The 26,061-nt window shown below is 43.3% G+C and overlaps 1 protein-coding gene across 1 annotated transcript in view; it reads right to left on the bottom strand.

Moving 5' to 3' along the window:
• The window catches only part of ATOX1 (antioxidant 1 copper chaperone), a 44,291-nt gene that overhangs the window by 9,409 nt on the left and 8,821 nt on the right, over positions 1-26,061 (bottom strand). The window contains exon 3 of the mRNA XM_063447862.1: positions 16,854-16,998. Within this exon, the coding sequence (XP_063303932.1) occupies positions 16,874-16,998 (125 nt within the window). The 3' untranslated portion in view covers positions 16,854-16,873. The remainder of the gene's footprint in view (positions 1-16,853; positions 16,999-26,061) is intronic.

Raw genomic sequence — 26,061 nt, 5'->3', positions numbered from 1 at the left:
CCTTAAGGACACAACTTCTGGAATAAAAGGGAATCATGACGGAATATATCCGTCATCTGTCCTTAAGGAGTTAAAAGTCCTCTTTGGACTTCCACTACTTAGGAACACTATTCCTCTCACTCCCCCCCCCCCCCCCCCCCCCATTTGGTTTCCAACAATTTAGGTGTTATACCTTTTTATCTAGCGTGTTCCTTTTCTGATTACTGGCTCATCTTTCTCTCTATTTGTTACTTTAAAAGGAGAATTCATGTGGTCAACTCATTTACTGTGAGCATCAACGCATCATTCTCTGCCAATGATCTGAGGCAGTAGAGGCAGGGAGTGCTGCCTCTCCTGCCTCAGATCATTGGCAGAGAATGATGCGTTGATGCTCACAGTAAATGAGCTAGTACTGCACTGCAAGGTTTAGCTCAGGAGACCTAATGAAGCTTCCAGCCCTTGGGCAGAAGTAGTGGAGGCAGGGAGCGGTGAAAAACAGACAAGAAGTCCAGTTCAGAAACTGCAGCTAACGTGCTGCCGTGGGTATGGTGTTTGAAGTCTTCCTTTAATGCAAGTATACCCCACTTTAATTTAAGGTCAGATATTAAAATGGTATGTTATCGAAAACCTTCATACATAATTGATATAAAATATTGTGACTGGAAAAAAAGTTGGCAAGTATAAAAACATTAAAAAGACTTTTATGCTAATTTTTCATGGTTAAATATAGTGCAGAAGTTCCAATCTGTCTCGGAAAACAAACAAACAAGGGGACGGGAGACCAAGAACAGCGGATACATTTATTATAGTATACATGAGCACCCCCTGCTGTTAATACAGATTATAAAAGTAAACTATACAAAAGTTTTAAAATCTCAAAAGAAAACTATAGAAGAAACTAACCCATATTTTTTATCCATATATGAAATAGATAATGCATTAAGAAAAAATGTATCAAAGAATAACATTAAAATTAACATTTTCACCTTTAAAATATCCCTGCTGATACACTGTTTAGAGGGAATCTATAGTGTTAGGAATACAAGCTGTATTCCTAACACTATAGTACCCTCTGGTTCCCCCCTTCCCTCGCTTATGCCCACCTATTAAAAAACTGCAATGGGGACAGGGGACACTGCACTCAGACCACCTCAATGAGATGAAGTGGTCTGGGTGCATATAGTATCCTTTTATAAGTTTACCAACAGCTACAAGCAGAGCCTTCCCTAGTCAGAAAGAGTGTGTCACATTCTGATCTATGAAGTCTATTCTTAACTCAAACTCCTATCCAGCAGGTTTTTGAGATAAAAACAGTTTTTCCCTCATTGTACAAGAGTTAAATATTGTTGGTAACACTATGTGTAGACTAAATGAGTCATAGAAATGTACAAGTGGTATCTGGTTTTAAGGTCGGTTATTATCATTATTATGTTATTATTTATATAGCGCCATCAAATTCCGCAGCGCTTTACAATGGGTGGACGAACAGACATGTAGTTGTAACCAGACAAGTTGGACACACAGGAACAGAGGGGTTGAGGGCCCTGCTCAATGAGCTTACATGCGAATTGTACAAGAGTTAAATATTGTTGGTAACACTATGTGTAGACTAAATGAGTCATAGAAATGTACAAGTGGTATCTGGTTTTAAGGTCGGTTATTATCATTATTATGTTATTATTTATATAGCGCCATCAAATTCCGCAGCGCTTTACAATGGGTGGACGAACAGACATGTAGTTGTAACCAGACAAGTTGGACACACAGGAACAGAGGGGTTGAGGGCCCTGCTCAATGAGCTTACATGCGAAAGGGAGTGGGGTAAAGTGACACAAAAAGGTAAGGATAGTATTAGACTAGCGACAGTTGCAAAAGTCGGAATCAGTCGGGAGCTATTAACAGTTTAATTGATACGCTTTTATGAAGAAATGGGTTTTTAATGATTTTTTTGAAGGAGTGGAGACTGGGTGAGCATCTAATGGAGGAGGGAAGAGAGTTCCAAGGGAACGGTGTAGCCCATGAGAAATCTTGAGGTTGGAGTATGGACAGAAGATAGACGTAAGTCTTCAGCAGATCGTAAGGGCCTAGACGGGACATACTTGTGTATTAGGGAGGATAGATAGGTGGGAGCAGAATTATGTAGAGATTTGAAAGCAAGAACCAGAATTTTAAATTGAGCCCTATATTTTACAGGAAGCCAATGTAGGGACTGACAGAAGGGTGAGGCGTGGGAGGTGCGGACAGACAGGAAGATGAGCTTCGCCGCCGCATTCATTATGGACTGTAAACGCGCAAGTTCGGAGCACGTAAGACCACTGAGAAGCGGATTACAGTAGTCAAGGCGAGAAAGGACAGTGGAATGGACCAGCACCTTAGTCGCATCTGGCATTAAGTATGGTCGGATGTGCGCAATGTTTTTGAGATGGAAACGACAGGATTTGGCTATAGACTATAGGCTTGAAGGAGAAGTCGGAGTCAAAGAGAACACCTAGGCAGCCAGCCTGCGTGGTGGAGCTGATGGTAGCACCGTTGACTTGGAGGGAGACAGACACAGGAGTAACAACACTTGAGGGAGGAAAGACCAGAATTTCAGTTTTGGTCAAGTTGAGTTTAAGGAAGTGGGCAGCCATCCAGTTAGAAATAGCAGTCAGAGAAACTAGTCAAGAGGGACAGGGAGAGATCAGGAGAGGACAGGTAGATTTGTGTGTCATCTGCATAGAAATGATATTGGAAGCCGAAGGAGCTAATGAGTTTACCAAGGGAGGCAGTGTAGATGGAGAACAGTAGGGGACCAAGGGCAGAACCTTGGGGGACACCAACAGAGGAGTTAGGGAGAAGAAGCAAAGCCAGAGAAAGAAACACTGAAAGAGTGCTGGGAGAGGTAGGAGGAGCACCAGGAGAGAACAATATCTTGCAGACTGATATTGTGAGAAGAAGCTGTTGATGATCAACAGTGTCAAAAGCTGCAGACAGGTCAAGGAGAATTAGGATAGAGTAGTGACCATGAGATTTTGCAGCGAGTAGATCATTGGATACTTTGGTCAGTGCCGTTTCCACAGAGTGTTTAGCACGGAAACCAGACTGAATCGGGTCTAGAGAGTTGGACTCAAGGAAGTCTGTCAATCTTGCATTCACAATTCTTTCAAGGATCTTGAATGCAAAAGGCAGTAGCGAGATAGGACGGTATTTGGATGGGGAGTTAGGGTCAACGTTGGGCTTCTTTAGAATTGGGGTTACAGTTGCATGTTTGAAGGGCGATGGAAATATACCAGAGAGAGAGAGAGAGAGAGATTGAGAATTTTAGTGAGAGGTGGAGAAAGAAGAAGACAGAGTACGGATGAGATGCAATGGAATTGGATCTAGGGAGCAGGTGGTGGGGCGGGAGGACTGGAGCAGAGCAGAAACCTCTTCCAATGTAGTGGGTGCAAATGAACATAACAGCAGAGGGAGTGAAGTTAGGGGAAGTATTGTAAGGGGAAGAAGAAAGACGAGAGATCTCTTCCCTGATTGTAGAGATCTTGTCAGTTAAGTGAGTTGCAAAAACTGAGGCGGTCAAGTTAGTAGGTGGAGGAGGAACAATAGGGCGAAGAAAAGAGTTAAATGTGTGAAATAGTAATTTGGGTTTGCGGGATAGTGTGGTTATGAGGGTATTGAAGTAATTTACTTTTGCAGAGGAAAGAGCCAAGCTGTATGAGCTCAGCATACATTTTTAGTGGAGAAAGACGCACATTGAGATTTTCTCCAACAGCGTTCTGCAGTTCTGGAGCATTTTTGGAGGTATCGATACAGCTTGGTGTGCCAAGGTTGTTGTTGGGGGGGCGCCTGCAGTGTCAAAATGTAGAAGGTGCCATGATGTCTAGTTGAGAGGAGAGGGTGGAATTGTAGAAGGAAGTTGCAGAACTAGGACAGGTGAGGTTTGAGATAGGTAAAAGAAGAGTTTGGGGATTAGTGGAGAAATGCTCTAGGTCAAGACATTGGAGGTTTCTGTGAGACTGATGTTCAGACGGTGGTGTCAATTGGGTCTTAGGTATGCCAATGTCAAAAGTCAGCAGATGATGGTCAGATAAAGTAAAAGGAATATAAAATAGATTTTAGGCAGTACAGAGGTTGGGGAAGGCGAGATCAAGAGTGTTTCCCGCTGTATGGGTTGCTAAATTGGACCACTGCGTAAGGCCAAAAGGAGGATGTTACAGAGAGCAGACGTGAGGCATCAGTGCAATTGGGGTTGGGATTGCAATATTGAAATCCCCAAGTATAAGGGAAGGAGTGCTAGATGAGAGGAAGTGGGGAAGCTAGGAAGAAAAGTGCTCAATGAATAGTCTAGGTCCTAGAGAAGGGGCAGAGAAGGGGTTACATTAGGGTGGGGGGGGCAGAGAAGGGGTTACATTAGGGTGGGGGGGCATTGTTTGGGCTCTGTGCCCTACCTTCATTAGACATCCCTGGTGGTCCAGTGTCTCCCTGGTGGTCCGGTGGGTTACCTCTCCGGTCTGAGCTCCGCCGGGTGCAGAGCTGCAGACAGTGTAATAAAAGTCTCGCGAGCTCCCTGAGTGTTGCCATGGTAACACTCTGGGAGCTCGCGAGACTTCTATCACACGGTCTGCAGCTCTGCACCCGGCGGAGCTGCAGACCGGAGCTGCTGGGCAGACTGACTGGAGGGAGCCCGGCGGCATACAGGGCAAGCCGCCGGGCTCCCTCCTGGTGTCAGTCTGCCTGACTAGCCGGCGGCCTTGGATGTGTGGGTCAGCGCGACCCACTGGGAATCGCCCTGCGACCCACCAGTGGGTCGCGACCCACACTTTGGGAACCGCTGGTCTAGGATAACTAGGGGGGGGGGGGGAGGGGTGGATCCTAGACTATTCAGTGCTTTATTATTGGGCATTGACTAAGAGCTTGAACATTTTATTTTTATTTTTTTAAATAAATATTTGATGTCATTTCAGTAAATGTTCACTAACTTAAAGTTTGGGGCAATAGATATGAAATGGAATTGGTCTCAGATAAAAGTCCCTAGAGGTGATTAGACCTGTGTACAGTCAGATTAGCTGCATCTGTATAGAAATTCAGCCAGGTGTGAGATACATTTACTACCCCTCATAAAATTGTATTTATTAATTACTGCCTTTGTCTGGTATAAGAATAACATTATTGACGAGAAATATAAAGTATGTCAACTGAATTCTTCCGCTACGAATGGCTTTCCCACTCTTAAGAGACTGAAAAGTATAGGAGAAAAAATGTGGTAGTATGAGAAGAAAATTCTGCTCGTCAGACTCTTGGAGAAGTCAAGGTCCTTCCATAAGGGATTATTCATTGTATTTTTCAGTGACTCATACTTCCACATGCATTGATGACATTTTCATTGAGGACTCCATGACCATGGACATGGAAGACTGCTGTATTGGTGAGATCTCATTATCAGATCGTGCTCCAGCTACAGTTATCCTGCAGGAGCATCATATGTTCAGAGGTACAATTGTGCTAAAAAGTTTGCATACCCTGGCAGAAATCGTGAAATTTTGGCATTGACTTTGAAAAAATGACTGGTCATGCAAAAACATTTATTTTTGTTAAAGGATAGTGATCATATGAAGCCATTGATTATCATATAGTTGTTTGGCTCCTTTTTGAAATCATAATGATAACAGAAATAACCCAAGTGGCCCTAATCAAAAGTTTACATACCCTTGAATGCTTGGCCTTGTTACATACACAGGTTAAAATGTCATTTAAAGGTTAATTTCCACACTTGAGGCTTTTAAAATTGCAATTAGTGTCAGTGTATAAATAATCAATGAGTTTGTCACTTCTAATGTGGATGCACTGAGCAGGCTAGGGCCTTGGGGAGCAGAAAAGAACAGACATAGACCGGCGTAACAGGATAAAGATAGAAAAGGATTTAAAATGATATACAAAGCTTTGAAAATGCCAGTCAGTACTGTTAAATCACTTATTAGAAAGTGGACAATTCGGGGATCTCTTGATACCAAGACAAGGTCAGGTCGACCAAGAAAGATTTCAGTCACAACTGCCAGAAGAATTGTTCAGAATACAAAGAAAAACCTACAGGTAACCTAAGGAGAAATACAGGCCTCTGGAAAAAGACAGTGTGGTTGTTTGAAGGAGCACCATATGATGTTACTTGAACAAAAATGAGCTGCAAGGCAAAGAAGCCTTTGCTACGCCAATATTCCAAAAAAAGGTTACAATATGCCCGACATCACCTTGACAAGCCTCACAGCTTCTGGCACACTGTAATTTGGAGTGACAAGACCAAAATAGAGCTTTATGGTCACAACCATAAGCGCTATGTTTGGAGAGGGGTCAACAAAGCTTATAGTGAAAAGAATACCATCCCCATTGTGAAGCATGGTGGTGGCTCACTGATTGTTTGGGGGTGGGTGGGGGGGGGGGGGGGGGGTGAAAATTGATGGCAAGATGAATAGAGCATGTTATCAGAAAATACTGGTAGACAATTTGCATTCTTCTGCACAAAGGTTGTGCATGGAATGCTCTTGGACTTTCCAGCATGACAATGATCCTAAGCAGCAGGCCAAGTTGACCCTCCGGTGGTTACAGCAAAAAAAAGGCGAAGATTCTGGATCGGCCATCACAGTCTCCTGACCTTAATATCATCGAGCCACTCTGGGGAGATCTCAAAACATGCGGTTCATGCAAGACGACCAAAGACTTGACCTGGAGGCATTTTGCAAGACGAATAGGCAGCTATACCATCTGCAAGAATGGTCCTCAGACAACTTTTACAAAAGACTGCACGTGGTTATTGATGCTAATGGGGGCAATACACAGTATTAAGAACTAAGGGTATGCAGACTTGCAGAACAGGTGCAATTTCATTTTTTCTTTGTTGCCAAGCATTGTTTTAGGATTGTGCCAGTCTGTTATAACCTACAATTGAATATGAATCCCATATTACCAATTCTCTAAAGGTAAGCTTGTCTGGATACTCAATGAATACTTATTGGCTAAATCAGCAAAATGTTCAATGTTTGATCAAGTTATTGTATCTTTTTCATATAATTCTTCTTCCATTTATGGTAAATACTGTTCAAAGGGTTACTATAACTACCATAACCACTTCAACAATTTGAAATGGTGATGGTGGTATGATTCAGTATGTGCAGTGTTTCAGCTTAAAAACACTACACATGGGGGGCAGAGCTAGCAGCCAACTGAAGCAGACGTGCACCAAGAGAGCTCCGCTGAAATAAGCCTGCAAAAAGCTAATTTATCACCCAAAAGCCTACTAATCTTAACCAGCACATGATGGGGAAGAAATCAAAGCACCAGAAGGCATCAAAGCCAACGGGAGCCCGCGACATTGGAGACCTGCTCCTCCGTCCTGCAAAGGCCGCAGAAACCTTCGCGCCAAAATACAATGGCGGCACGACCTCTGCCTCCTCGGGGGAGCAGGCACTAGATGACCTGGACGAGTTCCCCAGCATAGGGGGATTACACGCCGCCTCCTCAGACGAAGAAAACGACCTACCCTCCACTAAGGGCGATATCAAAACCCTACTCCGACACATCCGCACGCTGTTCGCGGCAGACATAGCGACACTGCGGGAGGAATTACACACAATGGAGGGGCAAGTTAAGCGCACTGAGGAGGACACGCAAGGCCTCACTGCCAGATATATACAACTGGAAGCTCACAACACGGAACTCCGGTGCGGCCAGACCCTTCTTACAGACCGCCTAGATGCAGTTGAGGACCGACACAGGAGCCGGAACATAAAGGTGCGAGGCATCCCAGAAACTGTATTACAGATTGACCTCCCACATTATGTTGAGAGACTCCTCGCCACCTTACTTACACCACAACAAGTGGGGGCAGCCACGATCGAAGCGGTCTACCGCATTACAAGAGCAGCCAAAGCCCCAGCGGGCACCCTGAGGGATGTCATACTCCAACTCCACACGCAATCAGCCCAATGTAACATCATTGCGGCAGTGAGGGGGAAAACCACTCACCTCTTTGACACAGCCAATTTATCCTTCTACCAGGACCTATCCAAGCCTACTTTAACCTGGAAAGTTATTCAAACCCCTAACGGCAACACTCCGCCAACACTCCATACCTTATCGATGGGCATCCCCCAGAAGCTTAGTCATCACTCACGGGGGTGCCTTGACCCGCATAACTGACCCATCCGAAATGGACTCAGTGCTATCGGCACTAGACTTGCCACCACAACCGGAAATAACCACCCCAGCACGGAGACCTACGACCCCCTATGTCTGGGATATGACCGCAGTTAAACCGTTTCAACCGGCCAACCACGGAGCTTCGGCTCCCACCACCTTCAAAGCCAAGAGGGCTGCCAAACACCCATCAGTCACCTGAGGACTGGAGAAGTTAAAGGGACTCTGGAGAAAAGGACTGCCTGACAGGACTGCAGCCGGCCCATACCTATGCTGAGTGCGGCATCACACAAAGTCCCGTAAATGGATAAGCGCACAGTCATTGACCCATGTTCAAAAGTTTTTGTTTCCAGCAGAACTTATATAATTGTATACTTCAAATGTTGTCCTTAACGGTGTCGGTACTGGCCTACCCACTAACATAAGTTATAGTACCAACCCAAACCTACTCACACCAGGTGAAAGACAGCTAGGGCAGACTCAAGATTAACACATACAGGCACCAATCTAAGCTCAATAGTGCCCCACTTGGGGAAAGATGTTTTGTACCTTCATAAGTTTATAACGCTATGACAATCTCTTTCACTAAGCCTGTTAACAGAAAACCTGTTACCCAACAGCCTTCTACATAGGACCCAGTGGCAGAAAAGCCTTGTAGTCTACTAAGTTGAACCAGCATGTTTAACCATTTGTGTTTTTATTTATCAACAAGACTTATTTATCGCTACTTGTATTGCTTTTTCTAAAAATTACCCCTCCAACCCTACCTGCCTCCGATTGTGCATATGTGCTATGAACCAGCAAAATGGTCCAATTACAGGCTTCTCTATGAATAATTATTCTGAAAATAGAGTACAGGGGACTAAATTCACAGTGCCTAGTAGGGCATATTACACTGAAAAGGTTCTCCTGCTCCTTAGTAACCATTTAAGAAAATAGAGAGGGTGCAAAATAAATATGCAGATGTGATAAAAACACCCAGGGCTAATCAGTCAAATTTATATTACCTTCCTAATAAAGGTGGATTGGGAATTCCTAATCTTGTTAGTTATAAAAGGGCCTTGGTTTTAGTAAATGCAATGTTAATACAATTCCTGGACCACCCTCATTGCTGCTTGAGGATGCAAACATAGCAGATGCTATGAGAAACTGCTATGTTTACATTTGGGGTTAATCCAGCCTCTAGTGGCTGTCTTTCGGACAGCCACTAGAGGCGCATCTGCGACTCTGGCGGCAGATTTCGCCTCCATCGCGCAGAGCTTTTCTATGGTCACTTTCACTTTCAATGCGCATTCGGCTCTGCTGACGTCGGGCGGGGGAACTGACGTCGGCGGGGGAGGAGAGGTCACTGCCAAATAATATGAACAAACAGGGCTAACAAATAAGCACAGAATTAAATTTAACAAGCAAACTTAATAAATACACATGTGCAAAATACTTGAAATGTCCATTTAGAGGTACCTTAAAGAAACACTGCAATCATACACGGGTTAATTATACACTTGTCACCTATGAGCATCATCCATACACTTGGTTGTCTGTAACCTTAAACACCGATGTAATTAAAAATGATGCAACATCAAAATAAACAATAATAATAAAAAAAAAAAAAGGTTTATAATATATTTACCGGCAGCACGATTGGCACACTTTCTTTCTTGGTCTTGTTTATGTTTGCTTGGCTGCAGTATGCCTGGAACACTTGCACGTATATGGTGGTCTTGCCCCCGATTAGTGCATTTGTGGCACTCAATGGATAATCTTATTTAGAATATATTTGGTGTATATCTCTAACTTAATGTTGAGGTATTGTTCCTGGGATGTTACCTTTCATGTCTTCAAAGACAACATACGTTTACAAATTTTCATATACTAACCACAGCTGCTGAACTAGCCATTGCTAGATAGTGGAAATCTTCTACTATTACCTCATCTAAAGTACTACAGGATCTAAAATAGACAGACGATGGAGCCAACTGTCAGTCATATCAAAAAATTCTGATTCAATAGTCTCAAAAGGCATGGGGTCTGTTCTTACAGTCTCTTCAAACTGTGCCCCATCATTTAGCATCATGATTGTGAGGAAAGGAAAAGGGGGAAGACCAGAAATAGAAAAGATAGGAAGATGGAATAAGAAGAGAAAGAGAAAAGTTATTTTTACTACTTTTCCTCACAACTCTTTTTTTTATTTCCTTTGATTTTTTTTGTTTGTTTGTTTTTGTAGTGATGTTCTGAAGGCTATTTAGAGAGAGATGTCAAGGTTTGTACTCTTTATGGTGTAACTGGTAACTTTATAGTAAATATACAATCTTGAATTAAAAAAAAATATATGTTTATATAAATTAATGCAAAATCATATTTTTAATTTATTTGTTTTAACCTCTACCACTTCAGCTGGAAGGCATCCACTACCATGGATTCCATACCTTCCATGCATCCACTACCCTCTCAGTAAAGTAATACGTCCTGATATTATTTTTAAACCTTTGTCCCTCTTATTTAAGACTATGTCCTCTTGTTGTAAGGTAACCTAGGATTTCCCATTTTTAGATTGTCTGGTGGCGAAGTTTTTATATGAGGAAAAAGGTGGGTGGTAACTGTAATTTGATTACTTTTGGTCATTTATAGACGAATAGTTATTTTTATTGGCCCTTTCATTCACTGAAGCAAGTCACATGCATATCTGGAATGGCCTTGTTCATGACACAGTATTCTCAGCACCATCAATTTTGCAATTATATAATGTTATATATACACCGCTCACCGTGTAGCCTCTCTCTCCCTCTCACACCCAGCAGAACCCATGTTTCCATCCCACTTCTTAAAACACCATGTCTCCCTCTCCCTCCCTGCAGCCCCATTTCTCCCACTCACACTGTCACGACAGTGACCCCTTCACGCAGAGTGCAACCTAACTATAGAACGTATACCGGACCTTAGAATGGCCGGGCTCACGTTAGAGTAGTCAAATGGGATAGCCAGAGGTCAAGGGATAACAGAAGACGGAATAACGATTAACAAGCCAAAGTACAGGGAACCAGAGAGTAGAATAGTCAAATAGAGTAGCCAGAAGTCAAATACCAGGAGAGAATACCAATAAACATAAAGAGCACTATGGGAACTAGCAAGAACCACACTAGGGCGTCTTACTGCTGTCAAGACAGCCCTTTTATAGTGTGGTGTGTTTTGCTTTAAAACCACGCCCCCAAAAGGTCCGGGTGCGTGGTTGCGTCATGATTCTGTCGGCTTCCAGCCGACGGCAGTGGCGCGCATGCGCCGAAGTTAGAAATTCCGCTCTGAGTGAGCGGCCGGCGTCAGAGGTGCCGTGCCGCTCAGTGAAGGAGGATGCTGTACTGCGTGGGTCCGAGGATGACAGGTAAGGTATCGTGACAGTACCCCCCCCACAAGGACCGCCCCCAGGGCGGTTAGAACGCCTCCTTTCAAATAAACGAATCAGGCGGGGGGCGTGCACATCAGAAGCGTCCACCCACGAACGATCCTCAGGTCCATAACCCTTCCAGTCTAAAAGGTATTGAAGTTTACCCCTAGAAAAACGAGAATCCAAAATAGACCTCACCTCATATTCGTTTTGTCCCTCCACAACTTCAGGAAGAGGAGGAGGGGTATTACGAGTAAACCGATTACAAATTAATGGTTTGAGAAGTGAGACATGGAACGAATTCGGTATTTTCATATTAGAGGGCAAACGAAGACTGTAACAAACAGGGTTGATACGCTTGAGAACCTGAAATGGACCAATGAATCTGGGAGCGAATTTCATAGATGGGACCTTAAGTCTAATGTTACGGGTACTTAACCACACTTTATCCCCGATCATGAACGTGGGAGCAGGTTTCCGATGCCTATCCGCATTGGCTTTGTACACACTAGCCCTTTGAGTCAATATTTGTTTAACCCCTAACCAAGTCTCCCTCATGTTCCTAACGGTGTCATCTACACTTGGCACTCCGGTAGAATGAATGGAACTCGGTAAAGTTGTAGGATTAAACCCATAATTAATAAAAAACGGGCTGTGTAAAGTGGATTCATGGATATGATGATTGTGAGCAAATTCTGCCCATGGTAACAGGTCCGCCCAGTCATCTTGATGAACCGAAGTGAAACAACGGATGTATTGTTCCAGGCATTGGTTCATCCTTTCTGTAACCCCATTAGATTGGGGATGATAAGAAGAGGAAAGGTTAAGGTTGATACCTAACTGTCCACAAAATGATTTCCAGAAACGAGAAATAAATTGAGGCCCTCTATCAGAGACAATATCTTGGGGTACCCCATGTAAACGGACCACTTCTTTTATAAATATATACGCCAGTTCAGATGATGTAGGTAATTTATAAAGAGGAACCAAATGAGACATCTTGGAGAATCTGTCAATTATCGTTAATACGACAGTGTAGTTCTTAGAAGGGGGTAGGTCTACTACGAAATCCATAGCAATACTTGACCATGGAGTCTCTGGAACAGGTAAGGGCATAAGGAGTCCTATAGGACGACCCTTAGGTGATTTTGTAGTGGAACAAATATTACAAGCAAGGACAAACTCACGCACATCCTTTTTGTAGGAAGGCCACCAGAATCGTTCTGCCAGCAATGATGTGGTTTTATGTATCCCTTGATGCCCTGCCATTTTGGAGTCATGCATGAGGGATAATACTTTATTCCGATAGGTTAATGGCACATATAGTTTTCCTTGAGGAACAGTCAAGGTAGTACGATCTTGGAATGTAGAGATCTCCTCTATTAATCCCGATGAGACTTTAGCAAAGACAGTTGCTACAATACGATTATGAGGGATTAAAGAGGACATAACTTCATTGGAGGAAGTAACAGGTTCATATTGGCGGGATAGAGCATCCGCCTTAGTATTTTTTGACCCTGGCCTGTATGTAACAACATAATTGAAACGATTGAGGTATAAAGACCAACGTACTTGTCTGTCAGACATTTTCTTGGCTTCACTGAAGTAAGAGAGGTTTTTATGATCTGTAAAAATGGTAACAGGGATGGGTGACCCTTCAAGCAAGTATCGCCATTCTTTAAGGGCAGAAATAATTGCCAACAACTCTCTCTCCCCTATATCGTATCTCTTCTCAGTTTCCGTTAATTTTTTTGAAAAAAACCCACAAGGATGCAATGGTTGATCATCCGAAGGTCTTTGAGATAGTATTGCTCCTATCCCTGACTCGGATGCATCTACTTCCAGTATGAAAGGACGAGAAGGATCAGGGTGTCTTAATACTGGTGCTGAGGAAAAGGCTTCTTTCAATAAATCAAAAGCTCTTTTAGCTTCAGTACACCATTCCCTGTGATTTCTTCCCTTCTTAGTCATAGCAGTAATAGGGGCTGTTATTGAAGAGAATCCTTTTATGAATTTTCTATAGTAATTGGCAAACCCCAGGAAGCGTTGGATTGCTTTGAGTCCAACTGGTAAGGGCCATTGCTGAATGGCTTCTAACTTTTTCGGCTCCATTTGGAAACCCGTACTAGAAATGATATATCCCAGGAAATGCACTTCTTCCTTGTGGAACAAACATTTCTCCAATTTACAATAGAGACCATTCTCTAATAACCTTGAAAGAACCAATCTGACATGTTCATAGTGTTCGTTTATGTTTTTAGAATAAATCAGGATATCATCCAAATATACGATCACAAACATTTGTAAAAAGTCTCGCAACACATCATTGATGAAGTCCTGAAAGACTGCTGGAGCGTTGCATAAGCCGAAGGGCATAACTCGATACTCATAATGACCATAACGAGTATTAAAAGCAGTCTTCCATTCATGCCCTTCTTTTATTCTGATTAAATTATATGCTCCCCGCAAATCTAGTTTAGAAAAGACAGTAGCTCCTTTTAACCTGTCAAATAGTTCAGTCACTAAGGGAATAGGATAAGCATTACGGATAGTAATCTTATTCAACCCTCTGTAATCAATACAGGGTCTTAAATCCCCTTCTTTCTTAGATACAAAGAAAAACCCCGCACCCGCGGGCGATGAGGATTTAGTGATAAACCCTTTCTTTAAATTCTCGGCAATGTACTCCTCTAATACTTTATTCTCGGCTATCGACAGGGGATAAACCGTGCCTCTTGGAGGCATAGTACCAGGCAACAATTCAATAGGACAATCATAGGGACGATGGGGAGGTAACTTTTCTGCCTCTTTAGGTTCAAAGACATCTTTAAGGTCAATATATTGGTTGGGTATTTGGGTAGTCAATGGTTCCATAGTAGGTATATTGATTAAGCCTACTGGTTTAATCGGAGTAATGCATTTACTGTGACAAGAATCTCCCCACTTAATGATCTCCTTCTTTTCCCAGTCAATCGACGGATTATGCTGGACTAACCAAGGAAACCCAAGTATTACAGGAAAAATAGGAGATGTTATCTGTTGCAGAATGATAACCTCCCTATGAAGAAGACCTGTAGATAATACTAGAGGAATGGTCTCCTGGGTAATAAGAGGTATCGATAATGGTCTACCATCTATGGCCTCAACGGCCAAGGGTGCCGATCTTTTTTGGAATGGAAGGGTATTTTTCTGCCCGAATGAGAGATCTACAAAATTCTCAGCAGCCCCAGAATCAATTAAAGCAAGGGTGGATATTTTCTTTCCCTCCCATTCTAAAGTAATAGGTAGAAGAAGCCGGAGATCTTTTTTATCATTGAAGGAGGACATACACATAACACCCAAGGCCTGTCCCCCTTGTGAACTTAGGTGCGGGAGTTTTCCGGCCGGTTAGGACAATTCACTCGTGTATGTCCCTTCCTGCCACAATACAAACATAAACCTTCCCTCCTACGGTATTGTCTCTCTGTCTCAGACAATCTTGTAGCCCCTAATTGCATGGGTTCTGGAGGGGTTTCGGACGAGGGATAGGTTAGAGCAAGCCGTTCCGGTACTCTCCTAGGTCTCTCTCTGGTGTTCTGCCTGTACCTAAGACGTTCATCAATATGAGCTAAATATGTTATTAGCTCCTCTAGAGTATCTGGTAAATCTCTTGTGGCCACTTCATCTAGGATTCTATCAGATACTCCATTCAGGAACACATCTACGAATGCTTGTTCGTTCCATCTGACTTCTGCAGCTAAAGTACGGAATTCCAAGGCATAATCTACTAGAGAACGGGCATTTTGTCTTAAACGCAATAAGGATTTGGCAGCGTTAGTCTTTCTGCCTGGGGTATCAAAAGTTCTCCTGAAAGCTGCAACAAAGTTAGTGTAATTAAAGACTATGGGGTTGTCATTCTCCCACAAGGGATTAGCCCAGGTTAAAGCCTTATCTACTAACAGGGTTATAATATACCCAATCTTAGCTCTATCGGTAGGGTAAGCTCTAGGATGGAGTTCAAAATATATGCTTATCTGATTTAGGAACCCCCTGCATCCGTTAGGATCACCCCCATACCTGAGAGGTGCTGTAGCCTGATTGGAAGTACCTGTAGGTAGTACTTCCATGGGATGTTCTTGGGGTCTCAGACTAGGAGTCTGCTCCTCCGGCTGGAGATAAGCAGTGCGGTTAATTAAGGTCTGTACGGCGAGGGCGATCTGGTCCATACGATGGTCCAGCTCCGCAAACCTATTGTCCGCACCAAGCCCAAGAGGGTTAACACCTGCAGGGTCCATGGCCCTAGTGTAATGTCACGACAGTGACCCCTTCACGCAGAGTGCAACCTAACTATAGAACGTATACCGGACCTTAGAATGGCCGGGCTCACGTTAGAGTAGTCAAATGGGATAGCCAGAGGTCAAGGGATAACAGAAGACGGAATAACGATTAACAAGCCAAAGTACAGGGAACCAGAGAGTAGAATAGTCAAATAGAGTAGCCAGAAGTCAAATACCAGGAGAGAATACCAATAAACATAAAGAGCACTATGGGAACTAGCAAGAACCACACTAGGGCGTCTTACTGCTGTCAAGACAGCCCTTTTATAGTGTGGTGTGTTTTGCTTTAAAACCACGCCCCCAAAAGGTCCGGGTGCGTGGTTGCGTCATGATTCTGTCGGCTTCCAGCCGACGGCAGTGGCGCGCATGCGCCGAAGTTAGAAATTCCGCTCTGAGTGAGCGGCCGGCGTCAGAGGTGCCGTGCCGCTCAGTGAAGGAGGATGCTGTACTGCGTGGGTCCGAGGATGACAGGTAAGGTATCGTGACACACACCCTGCAGCCACATGACCCCTCTTAAATCCTACAGCCTCTGTCCCCTTGTCCCTATATCACACTGATATCTCCTACCTCCCTCCCTCCACCCCTCCCCCTCCACACACAAATATCCCTTATCCCCCCAACACTACACATGGGCTGCCCTGAGGGGCATTAAAGATATATGCCCACTTTGGAGAAGCATGCATGTCATTGATGATGGCTCAACATGCAACCTTGCGGGTTGCGCCCCTACTAGGGCTGCACTGCCTTTAAATGCCTGGCCTGGATTTTTGTCCCAGTCCGGCCCTGATAGGGTCCCTTTGAACCTTTAAAACTAACCAGACTCTTAATCTAATCATAACTCTAGGACAAAGATTTTTATTTACCAGTTGGAGTTTTTAGGTGCTTAACAGTTTATATAGAATAACCTCTATAAAAGAATGAGTCAGCTACTGATTTGCAGTCTCTTCTATAAACTATGAGACTTGCAGCTAAATTTGATTCCATTGAAGTTCTTGTACAATCTACTATTTATTTACCTTTGGAGGTGTCCATCAAGTTATTTGGCCCCCAGGTATTTTGCTTCCTTCCCGGTCTTCTTCAGGGTTTCTAACAACAGATCCACAGAATGTTCAGAATCAATCAGAACTTTCTTGTTGGGTAAATCAATATCAAACTGAACTGCTGGAAGAAGACAGACATAGAACAGATCGATAAGTGAAATGTATATTTATTTATTTTTCAACATCAAGAAGAATTAGACTTTAAAGTGCAAAACTTTGATAGGAATACCGCACACAATTTTTTTAGCATATATATAGCACTTTCATAGTCTGTAGCACATTACAATTAAGTAATAGAATAAAGGATAAGACTACTATAAATATTTTAGCACTCTCTGGATGTAAAAGCAGTCATTGGACACCTCAAGTTGGTACCTTATTCTTCACGTAATGGTTGTGTCATTCATCTCTTTCCACCCCAAATCCCTCTCCGTGTCACATATTCAACTATTACTGCCTGCTAACTTGTACACTACGCACATAAACAGATTAAAGACCACTTATCCATCATTGCAGTATCCTGACATGGGCTAGGCAAAAAAACCCAAAAAACTTGATAGTATAGCTTTCATACTTGCATATTCTACGTCTCTGCACAGGGCCTGGCTGGCCCACCAGGATAGCGGGAATCTGAGTCTCTCTTCCGGTTTCCCAGAAGCTTCCCCCGCACACAAGCGCTGCCTCGCTCACACAAGCCCCGCCCCATGATCACAAGCTCCACCCCATGCCTGCAAGCTCCGCCTCCCACAGTTAAGCAGCAGACCTTGCTGCAGGAGGAAGAGGGCAGAAAATGACTACTAGACCTCCAAGCTCTCTCACAGCAACAACCTCCAGTGCCAGGTAAGCTTGAAATACCGAACAGCCCATCTTGTGTGTGTATGTGCCTGCTAGTGCGAAAGCTTGTGTGTGTGGCAGTGAGCTTGTATTTAGTGAGCATGTGTGTGTCATGGAGCTGGTCTGTAGTGGCTTATGTATGTATGTATGTATGTATGTATGTATGTATGTATGTATGTATGTATGTATGTATGTATGTATGTATGTATGTGTGTGTGTGTGTGTGTGTGTGTGTGTGTGTGTGTCAGGGAGCTGGTCTGTAGTGTAGTTTCTTTTTCCTGAAAAGGACCAATTTTTTTTAGTAAAAAAAAAAAAAATGAAAAAAATATCAATATTACATATACACACACAATATATATTTATATATAATTAATAATTTAGTCATAAGAAAAAGTATGCCCTCTTTGAATTCTATGGTTTTACAAATCAGGACATAATCACCTGTTCCTTAGCAGGTCTTAAAAATAGGTAAATACAACCTCGGGTGAACAACACATGACATATACGGTGTCATGATTTATTTAAAGGACACTGTAGGCACTCAGACCATCCCATTACCCTTAACCCTAGAGTGGTAATTATTGCAGTCTGTATAAACTGCAATAATTACCTGCTAGGGTTAACTCCTCCTCTAGTGGCTGTGTGGTCTAGTGGGACATCCGCGCTGGACCCAGGTAACTGACACAGGGGTTATTAATCCCTTCTGCACCACAGGGGTGGGCCTTGACAAAGGGGGAAGCTATAGTGCCAGGAAAACAAGTTTTTTTTTCCTGGCACTAAAGTTTCCCTTTAACAAAAATAAAGCCAAAATGGAGAAGCCATGTGTGAAAAACCAAGATTGCAACAGATGCTGGGAGAAATACATACCGGTAAGCATACATTTATTAAACTTCCATTATCTAAGCTTGCACCCACATATGGAACAATAACATGGGGTAGTTACATTTAGACTGCTATGTAACTAGGTAACGATGCAGAACAATTGGTAGCTCATGTATGGATATAATTATTAGGGGATTAAAAACAAGGGCAACAGTTAAGATTGTGCTTCTCTATATATTAGTTTATGTTACCACAAAAAGGACACAGCAAACAAACACACAAATACGGCTTTGAGAAAACACTTTTTAACACTAAAGACAAATTAAAAATACATATTTCTAAGCCATGACAACAAATAGCCCAGTGACACCACTGACCAGGGACCTGGAACGATGGACAGACAAACCTATATCTTGGCTAGGCTCTCTGTCAAAATGACCATACTCCCCAGAATTTTGTTCCTGTTCCAGGCACTGCCTACCCCAGTTAAATGGGGCAACCTAGCAAACCTCAAAAAAAACTATTGATATGTTCATATGGCAGAGTAAAACGCCCTTGGATTGCGAGAAACTTACTATACCAACCCAAGGACAGAGAGGGACTGGGGTTACCTAACCTATACTACCTAGAAGCACAGATCGCACAAACTGTGTATGGGCATTACCCGCCTGACACCTATTGCTGGGTGGAAGTCGAATCATTACTAATGGGTCAAGACCTTCCCCAGTTTTTTATTTGGCTACCCAAGGACTACAGGGCATTCCCACGAACCACATGCCTAACAATACTGAATTCAATCAGGATATGTGATCTGACAGCCACTAAATACTCCCTTAGCAGACTTCCCTCTCCAGTGACACCTGTACTCAGAAATAGGGATTTCCCACCAGGAATAAGAGTGAGAGATTTTAAAGGTATTGAACACACAGGTCTCCAAAGATTCCTACATTTATATGTTGACAGGCAAATAGTCACAATCGAGAGGTTTAAGGAACTCTCGCATCTTACTACTAAATATTTATTCTGCTATATCCAGATATGGGATTTCGCTGCCAAAAATAAAGTGAAAGAGGCGGGCGCACACCAGCTCACCTGCTATAAGACTATATGCCTCCAAGAGCAGCACCCCAAGGGGCTGATGTCCTCATTGTATACTCACCTCTGGTGAGTGGGGCGAACTCCGGTATACTGACCTTTTGGAAGCAGCTCTAGGAGAAACACTGGAGGGCACGGATAGACAGGATATATGTGAGGCAGCAGCCCAGTCCTCAATTTGCGTAACCCTCCAAGAACAATAATTCAAAACCATGTTATGGAGCTATACCACCCCAGTAAAACAGTTTCACATGAAACTGATCTTCACAGACACCTGCTTGCACTCTTGCGGAGAAAAAGGAACCTATATCCATATGTGGTGGTCCTGCCCCACTGTGCAGGCCTATTGGTCCCAAATAACATGCCTTAGCTCTAAAATAATGCAGAGACCGCTAAAATTAGACCTCTGGGCCTGTCTCCTCTCCAGACCAACAAAAGGGCCTTACACGATCCAAACAGAAATTACTGAATATGATTTACCTAGCAGCCCCAAAAATGGTCATGCCCAAAGGTGCCTTTATCTCACTGGTCACTACCAAATCAAAGATAATTGCCTTATGGATAAACTCACTTCCATGGTACAGAACACCGCACAAAATTTTAGCAAGGTTTGGGACCTGTGGGAGCAATACATAGAAGATGTGGAAGTAGGGCCGGTGCAATGATTTTTGCTGCCCTAGGCAATAAAAATGTATTTTGCCACCCAATTTGCTCCACCCACTCATGCAGACCCAAGCAGACTGACTCACACGCACTGACCTACGCAGACTGACCCATGCTGACTGCAGACTGGCACGCACACACACACACACATTGACCCATGCAGACACACACTGACCCATACAGACTGACATACACAAATTCTTCACAAAATACACATAGTGGCGTGTTACACCGGGAGCTAGTTAGCAGACATGTAAGTGCTCCCTAGCGCCAGCGGCATGATTTGTATTATAGATGGGCGTCCAAATGAGCAGAGCAGTAAAGCTCCTGCCGGCACCCCTTTAAGCAGCGCCCTAGGCAACCGCCTAGTTGGCCTATAGGACGCGGAGGCCCTGGGTGGAAGGCAGATCTGGGGTGAGGACCTGAGATGGGAGATGTGGAAAGTGCGTGCCTTCCCCAAGCCGTGGGTTGCTTTTTGTTTACAATTAAAGTTTCAACTGTTGTAAAATAAAGACAGATTGTGATGCATGTCGACAGTGGATATATCACTATGTGAATGACACACAGATGTAGAACCGAGCAGAGAATATAGAATGTTATAAACCTAATATTCAATAAGAGTAATGTAAACCTGGTAGAAGGGTCAATGGATGGAATCTAGCTTTCCCAACACATTCCTTACTGTAATCTGCCTAGACCCGTTTGATGGACCAAGGATGAGAACACTATTTATATCCTGAGCTCTATGAATCTGTATACCTAGTGATGGAAACATGTACATTACAACGTTCAGGCATTTTGTATGCAATAACCAACTATATTTTCATCGGGCTCAAATTGTGAAAAAGTGGTTCAGGGAGCATGATTTTAACACATGGATTGGCCACCACAGAGTCCAGAACCTAACCCCAATGAGAATCTTTGGGATGTGCTGGAGAAGGCTTTGCGCAGTGGTCCGAGTCTCCCATCATCAATGCAAGATCTTGGTGAAAAATGAATGCAACACAAAACGGAAAAACAAAATCATGTGACATTGCAGAAGCTTATCGAAACAATGCCACAGCGAATGCGTGTAATCAAAGCTAAAGGCGGTCCAACAAAATAATAGAGTGTGTGACTTTTTTTTTGGGGGGGGGGGCAGGCAGTGTATAATGGCTGAATGCAGGGCAAAGTTCTGAAAGTGGAGAAAACAGCAGGAACATTCTATGTTTCTATAGTTTTAAATCCACTTTTAGAACTCTGTCCCATAATTATGTTATTATATATAACAACTCCACTTTGTTACTGCAATCTCTACACATAAAAGCAAGCTGGACATAAAGGGAATTGTAGTCTACAAATATCAGCAGCACCGAAGTTAGCAATCACGGATACCCATGAGCATCCCTAGACTATTTCATTATTAGATATTATGACTCCATCTACTGACTGAATAGGGGTATTTCTCATCTTACAAAGCCTTGCAAACATGTAATTACATAGATCCGGTTTGGGGATCCGGTAAGAGGAAACAGCCTCCACATGACTGCTGAGAAAATTTGCTGTTTAAAGAGCATCTTACAGCTACTAATTTGCATTGGTACTACCTGAACACGGGATTATAGCATTGTTAACAAGTTTCTGGTTAGTTTTCATTAGTGAAAAGAGAAAATCTTAATACATCTAGTATTGAACTCAGCTTGGTTTAAAAAAACAACTATAGTCACCCAAAACACTTCATATCAATTGTTCCTGTCAGCCGCTAGAGGTCCTTTCACTTAATAAAAGAGTCAATTGACTGGTGCAGAGCGTTATTTGCTGCATATGCACAACAATCACCCAATGTGTCCCTGAAATTGAGGATTTCAGCTGAAGAAGCAGGATTGCAGTGGGGAGACCATTGTTCTGTGGGATATAAAGTGAGTGAATCTGCCCAAATACCTAAATAGTAAGGAAAATACTATAGCATTAGTAATACAGATTTGTATACCTAATGCTATAAAATGTGTTCCTTTAAATGTATAATTAAAGAGGATACCTTACAGAGTTCTCACATACTAAAAGGTCTTCAGTGCATAAAATCCCAAAAGTAAAGATTGGTTCCATTCTGAAACCGTTGAGGTTTCTCGTGAATCTCTTTTTAACAATCCATTTTCAAAGTGAGCATTTCATTCCAGGTTAACGTAAAGAAACACTTCAATCAGCAAAAACACTAGAGCCGTTTTAGTGGTTCTGGTGTAAGGAGTGCCCTGGCTGCTTACCAGAGAAAGTAGACATAGATTTTTTGAATGGACACCTTACCTGGGTCCCCCCCAGGCTCTTGCTTCTGCAGAAGCTCCTGTAATAAACTTCCAGTTAGGTTCACAGAATTAAAACTGTCTGTGCCCCTTGGCTGAAAGCATCACCTAAGTGCTCCGTCAGCGAGTGGAACCCTGCACAGCCAGTTTTAGCTCAGTGGCAGGAGTTTCTAACAGCAGGGGAGATGGCTGGAATCATGCACTCTGTTAAATCATCACAATTACAGGTAATAAAAGTTAACTAATCTCTAAATGTTTGATGACATCAGCATTAATATGGTCCCCAAACAAAGCTGGCCTGTATGAACAAGTAGTAAGGAACAAGCAACAAGTCTTGTTTAAAAGAAAATATGGTGTTTCAAAGAGGAATTTTAGAGGATACTGCAAACACTAAAAATATTTCATTGTTAGAGATGTGCAGGAAAAACTGGCATAGTGATTTCGAGATGACTGGGTCAAAGCATCTACAAAACTGCAAGTCTTGTGGGGTGTTCCCGGTATGCAGTGGTTAGCACCTTTTAAAGTGGTGCAAGGAAGGACTACTGGTGAAGCAGCATCAGGGTCATGGGCGCGCAAGATTATGATGCACGTGGGGAGTGAAGGCTAGCGCTTCTCGTCCGATCACACAGGAAAGCTACTGTAGCTTAAATTGCTAAAAAAAATAATACTGTAATACTGGCATTGACAGAAAGGTGTCAGAATACACAGTGCATGGCAGTTTGCTGCATATGGGGTTGCGTGGCCACACCGGGCAGATTGCCCATGATGACCCCTGTCCACTGTTGGCACTGCCTTTAATGGGGACTTGAGCATCAGAACTGGCCTGAATCAAGTTTTCTTTTAGATCAGCTAGATTGCCAGGTGTCCATGCATCGTTTAACTGTCGAAGGAAACCTTGGGTGCTGGCTTTCATGTGGATGTTACTTTAACATATACTACGTACCTACGGATTGTTGCAGACCACGTACATCCCTCATTAGCAATGGTGTTACCAGATGGCAGTGGCCTATTTAAGAAGAACAATGCACCCTGCAAAACAACGTTCTAGAATGTTTTGAGGAACATGACAGAGGGTTCAAGGTGTTGCCTTGGCTTCCAAATTTTGGAACACTACATCTTATCTATGGACGCCCCACCTCGCAACTTGCAGGACTTAAAGGGACACTGTAGTCACCAGAACAACTACAGCTTATTGTATTTGTTCTGGTGAGTGTAATCATTCCCTTTAGGCTTTTTGCAGTTAACACTGTGTTTTCAGAGAAAATGCAGTATTTACATTACAGCCTAGGGACACCTTCACTTGCCACTCCTCATGGCACTAGAGCCTGGTGCTTCCTAGGGCAGTGCTGCACACTGTGCGGCACTGCCATTCAGTGTCTTCACCCTCTGCAGACACTGAACTTTCCTCATAGAGATACATTGATTCAATTCATCTCTATGAGGAGATGCTGAGTGGCCAGGGCTGTGTTTGACTTGTGCTGGCTCTGCCCCTGATATGCCTCTTTGGCCACCTCAGTCAGTTCAAATGCTTTTCTATGTGAAAGCATTGTGATTGGCTGAGAGAATAACTTCTGATTATGTCAGCCAAGCAGGCAGATCATGGGCAGAGCCAGTAGCAGCAGACTGACTAAAGGTAAGTTTGTACTATATGTTTGTGTTTCTGACCCTATAGTGTTCCTTTAAATGATCTGCTGCTATTGTCGTTGTGCCATATGCTAGATATTAGGCAGGTCGTTTTAATGTTGTGGCTGATCAATGTTAAACATTATAATAAAAATAATAGTATGATGGGGGAGCCAGGCCTGGACTGTCTATCACAGGGGTAGGCATCCTTCATCACTCCAGATGTTGTGGACTACATCCCCCATTAATGCTGGCAAAGCCGAAGGCTGCCTATGCCTGGTCTATCAGGTAAACTGGGCAAACACCCGGTGGGCCGGGATAGCCCGAGTCAAGGCCAATAGGGGAGATCAAAGGACCTCCCCTGCCAGCCCATGCAGCACTGGTGTGCCTTCACTAGCTAGTGGGGTAATCAAAGATCTTCCTCACCATCCCACTGGCACTTAACTGCAGGAGAATAAGGAAAGAGGAGAACCCAGGAGGCTAAATACTCCTCCTGCAAGCTGGGCAGTTCAGACTGTTGCACATCTACACACTAGATCTGCTGTAGACACACATACTACACTTCCTAAACACATACTACATTCGCTACACACACACACACACACACACACACACACACTGATTTCCTGTACGCATACACAAACACTCTCTACAGCCTCTACACACACTACGTCAAGTATACACACACACATATACAAACACTACATCATATATATATTTACACACACACACACACACTACAACACCTAGTCACACTCACGCCCATTGCCACAAGCAGCCTTCAAATATATGCACAATAAACTTTCCTGGAACTTTGGTGTCTCTTTCAGTGCGATGCAAAACAAGAGACATGCCACAACAAAACATAGTGCAAGTGTGTTATTAAATTCACTTGTGCTGCACAGACTACAGAGACTTTTTCTCATTCAAGAGCTGTTCAGCAGGGCTCTATGCATGGTCTTCCCTCGAAGAGCATTGAGCCAACATGCTCACTTTGAGGGGGAGCATGCTTGTCATTGGGGATTAAACACCCCCCACCTTCTCCTCTCCCTGCAGCCATATCTTCTTTTGCTGAGGTCACTTCCACTCACAGGAGGGGGAAAATATGTTAAGGATGGTGGGCTAAAGGGAAAACATTGCCGGCATAGAGAGGGGACTGTGCCGCCATCTGACATCTTTTGTCAACAAGCATCCCATGCTGGCATCAAACATCCAGTATGCACAGAATTAACATTAGTCGCGTCACGTTGACCTCTTGTTCTGGGACGCTGATGGTGCCACAATGACCCTAGCAGAGGTGGGTTACACCTCTTACAGTAGAGGGTTAAGCTCAGTGTTTGTAGTGTCAAATAGCAAAATGCAGCACATGCTGACTCCAGGCACCATGACCACTTCATATTAACCCCTCTGCTGCTGGAGGTGTAACTCTACCTCTGGCAGTGTCACCGAGACATCAGCCAGCCTGGAACAAAAGATAAAAAACTGATGTAGTAACCCTTTAATGTTTAAGGTTTGTTCACTTATATTTCTCAAGAAAGACCATCATAAGTATGGTGTTGGAACTATCCTGGCTCGTAATGAAGTAGAGGGGGATGGGGATCCTGGGTGCATAATTTTCTGAGGTTGAAAGATACAAATCTGGATGGCTTAGTGGCATGGTTCAAGAGAGCTGTACTTGTGACACTTCCTTGATTATGTTCATATTTTGCTCTAGTATAGATAACTAATTTTAAAAATGTTATAATAAATATTGCAAGTTTGCTATGGAGAGTCTTTGTGTTAAGTTATTAATACTGCTTTAAGCTTAGCGTACCTTCATTAGTACAGTGGCACCCAACGCAGTCCTAAATACACACAAAAAAGTCTAGGTT

This window comes from Pelobates fuscus, chromosome 3 (genome assembly GCF_036172605.1).
Source record: "Pelobates fuscus isolate aPelFus1 chromosome 3, aPelFus1.pri, whole genome shotgun sequence".
NCBI classification, from domain to species: Eukaryota; Metazoa; Chordata; class Amphibia; order Anura; family Pelobatidae; genus Pelobates; species Pelobates fuscus.
The sequence above is the reverse complement of the archived record's forward strand: the minus strand, read 5'-3'. Positions and strand labels throughout refer to the sequence as shown.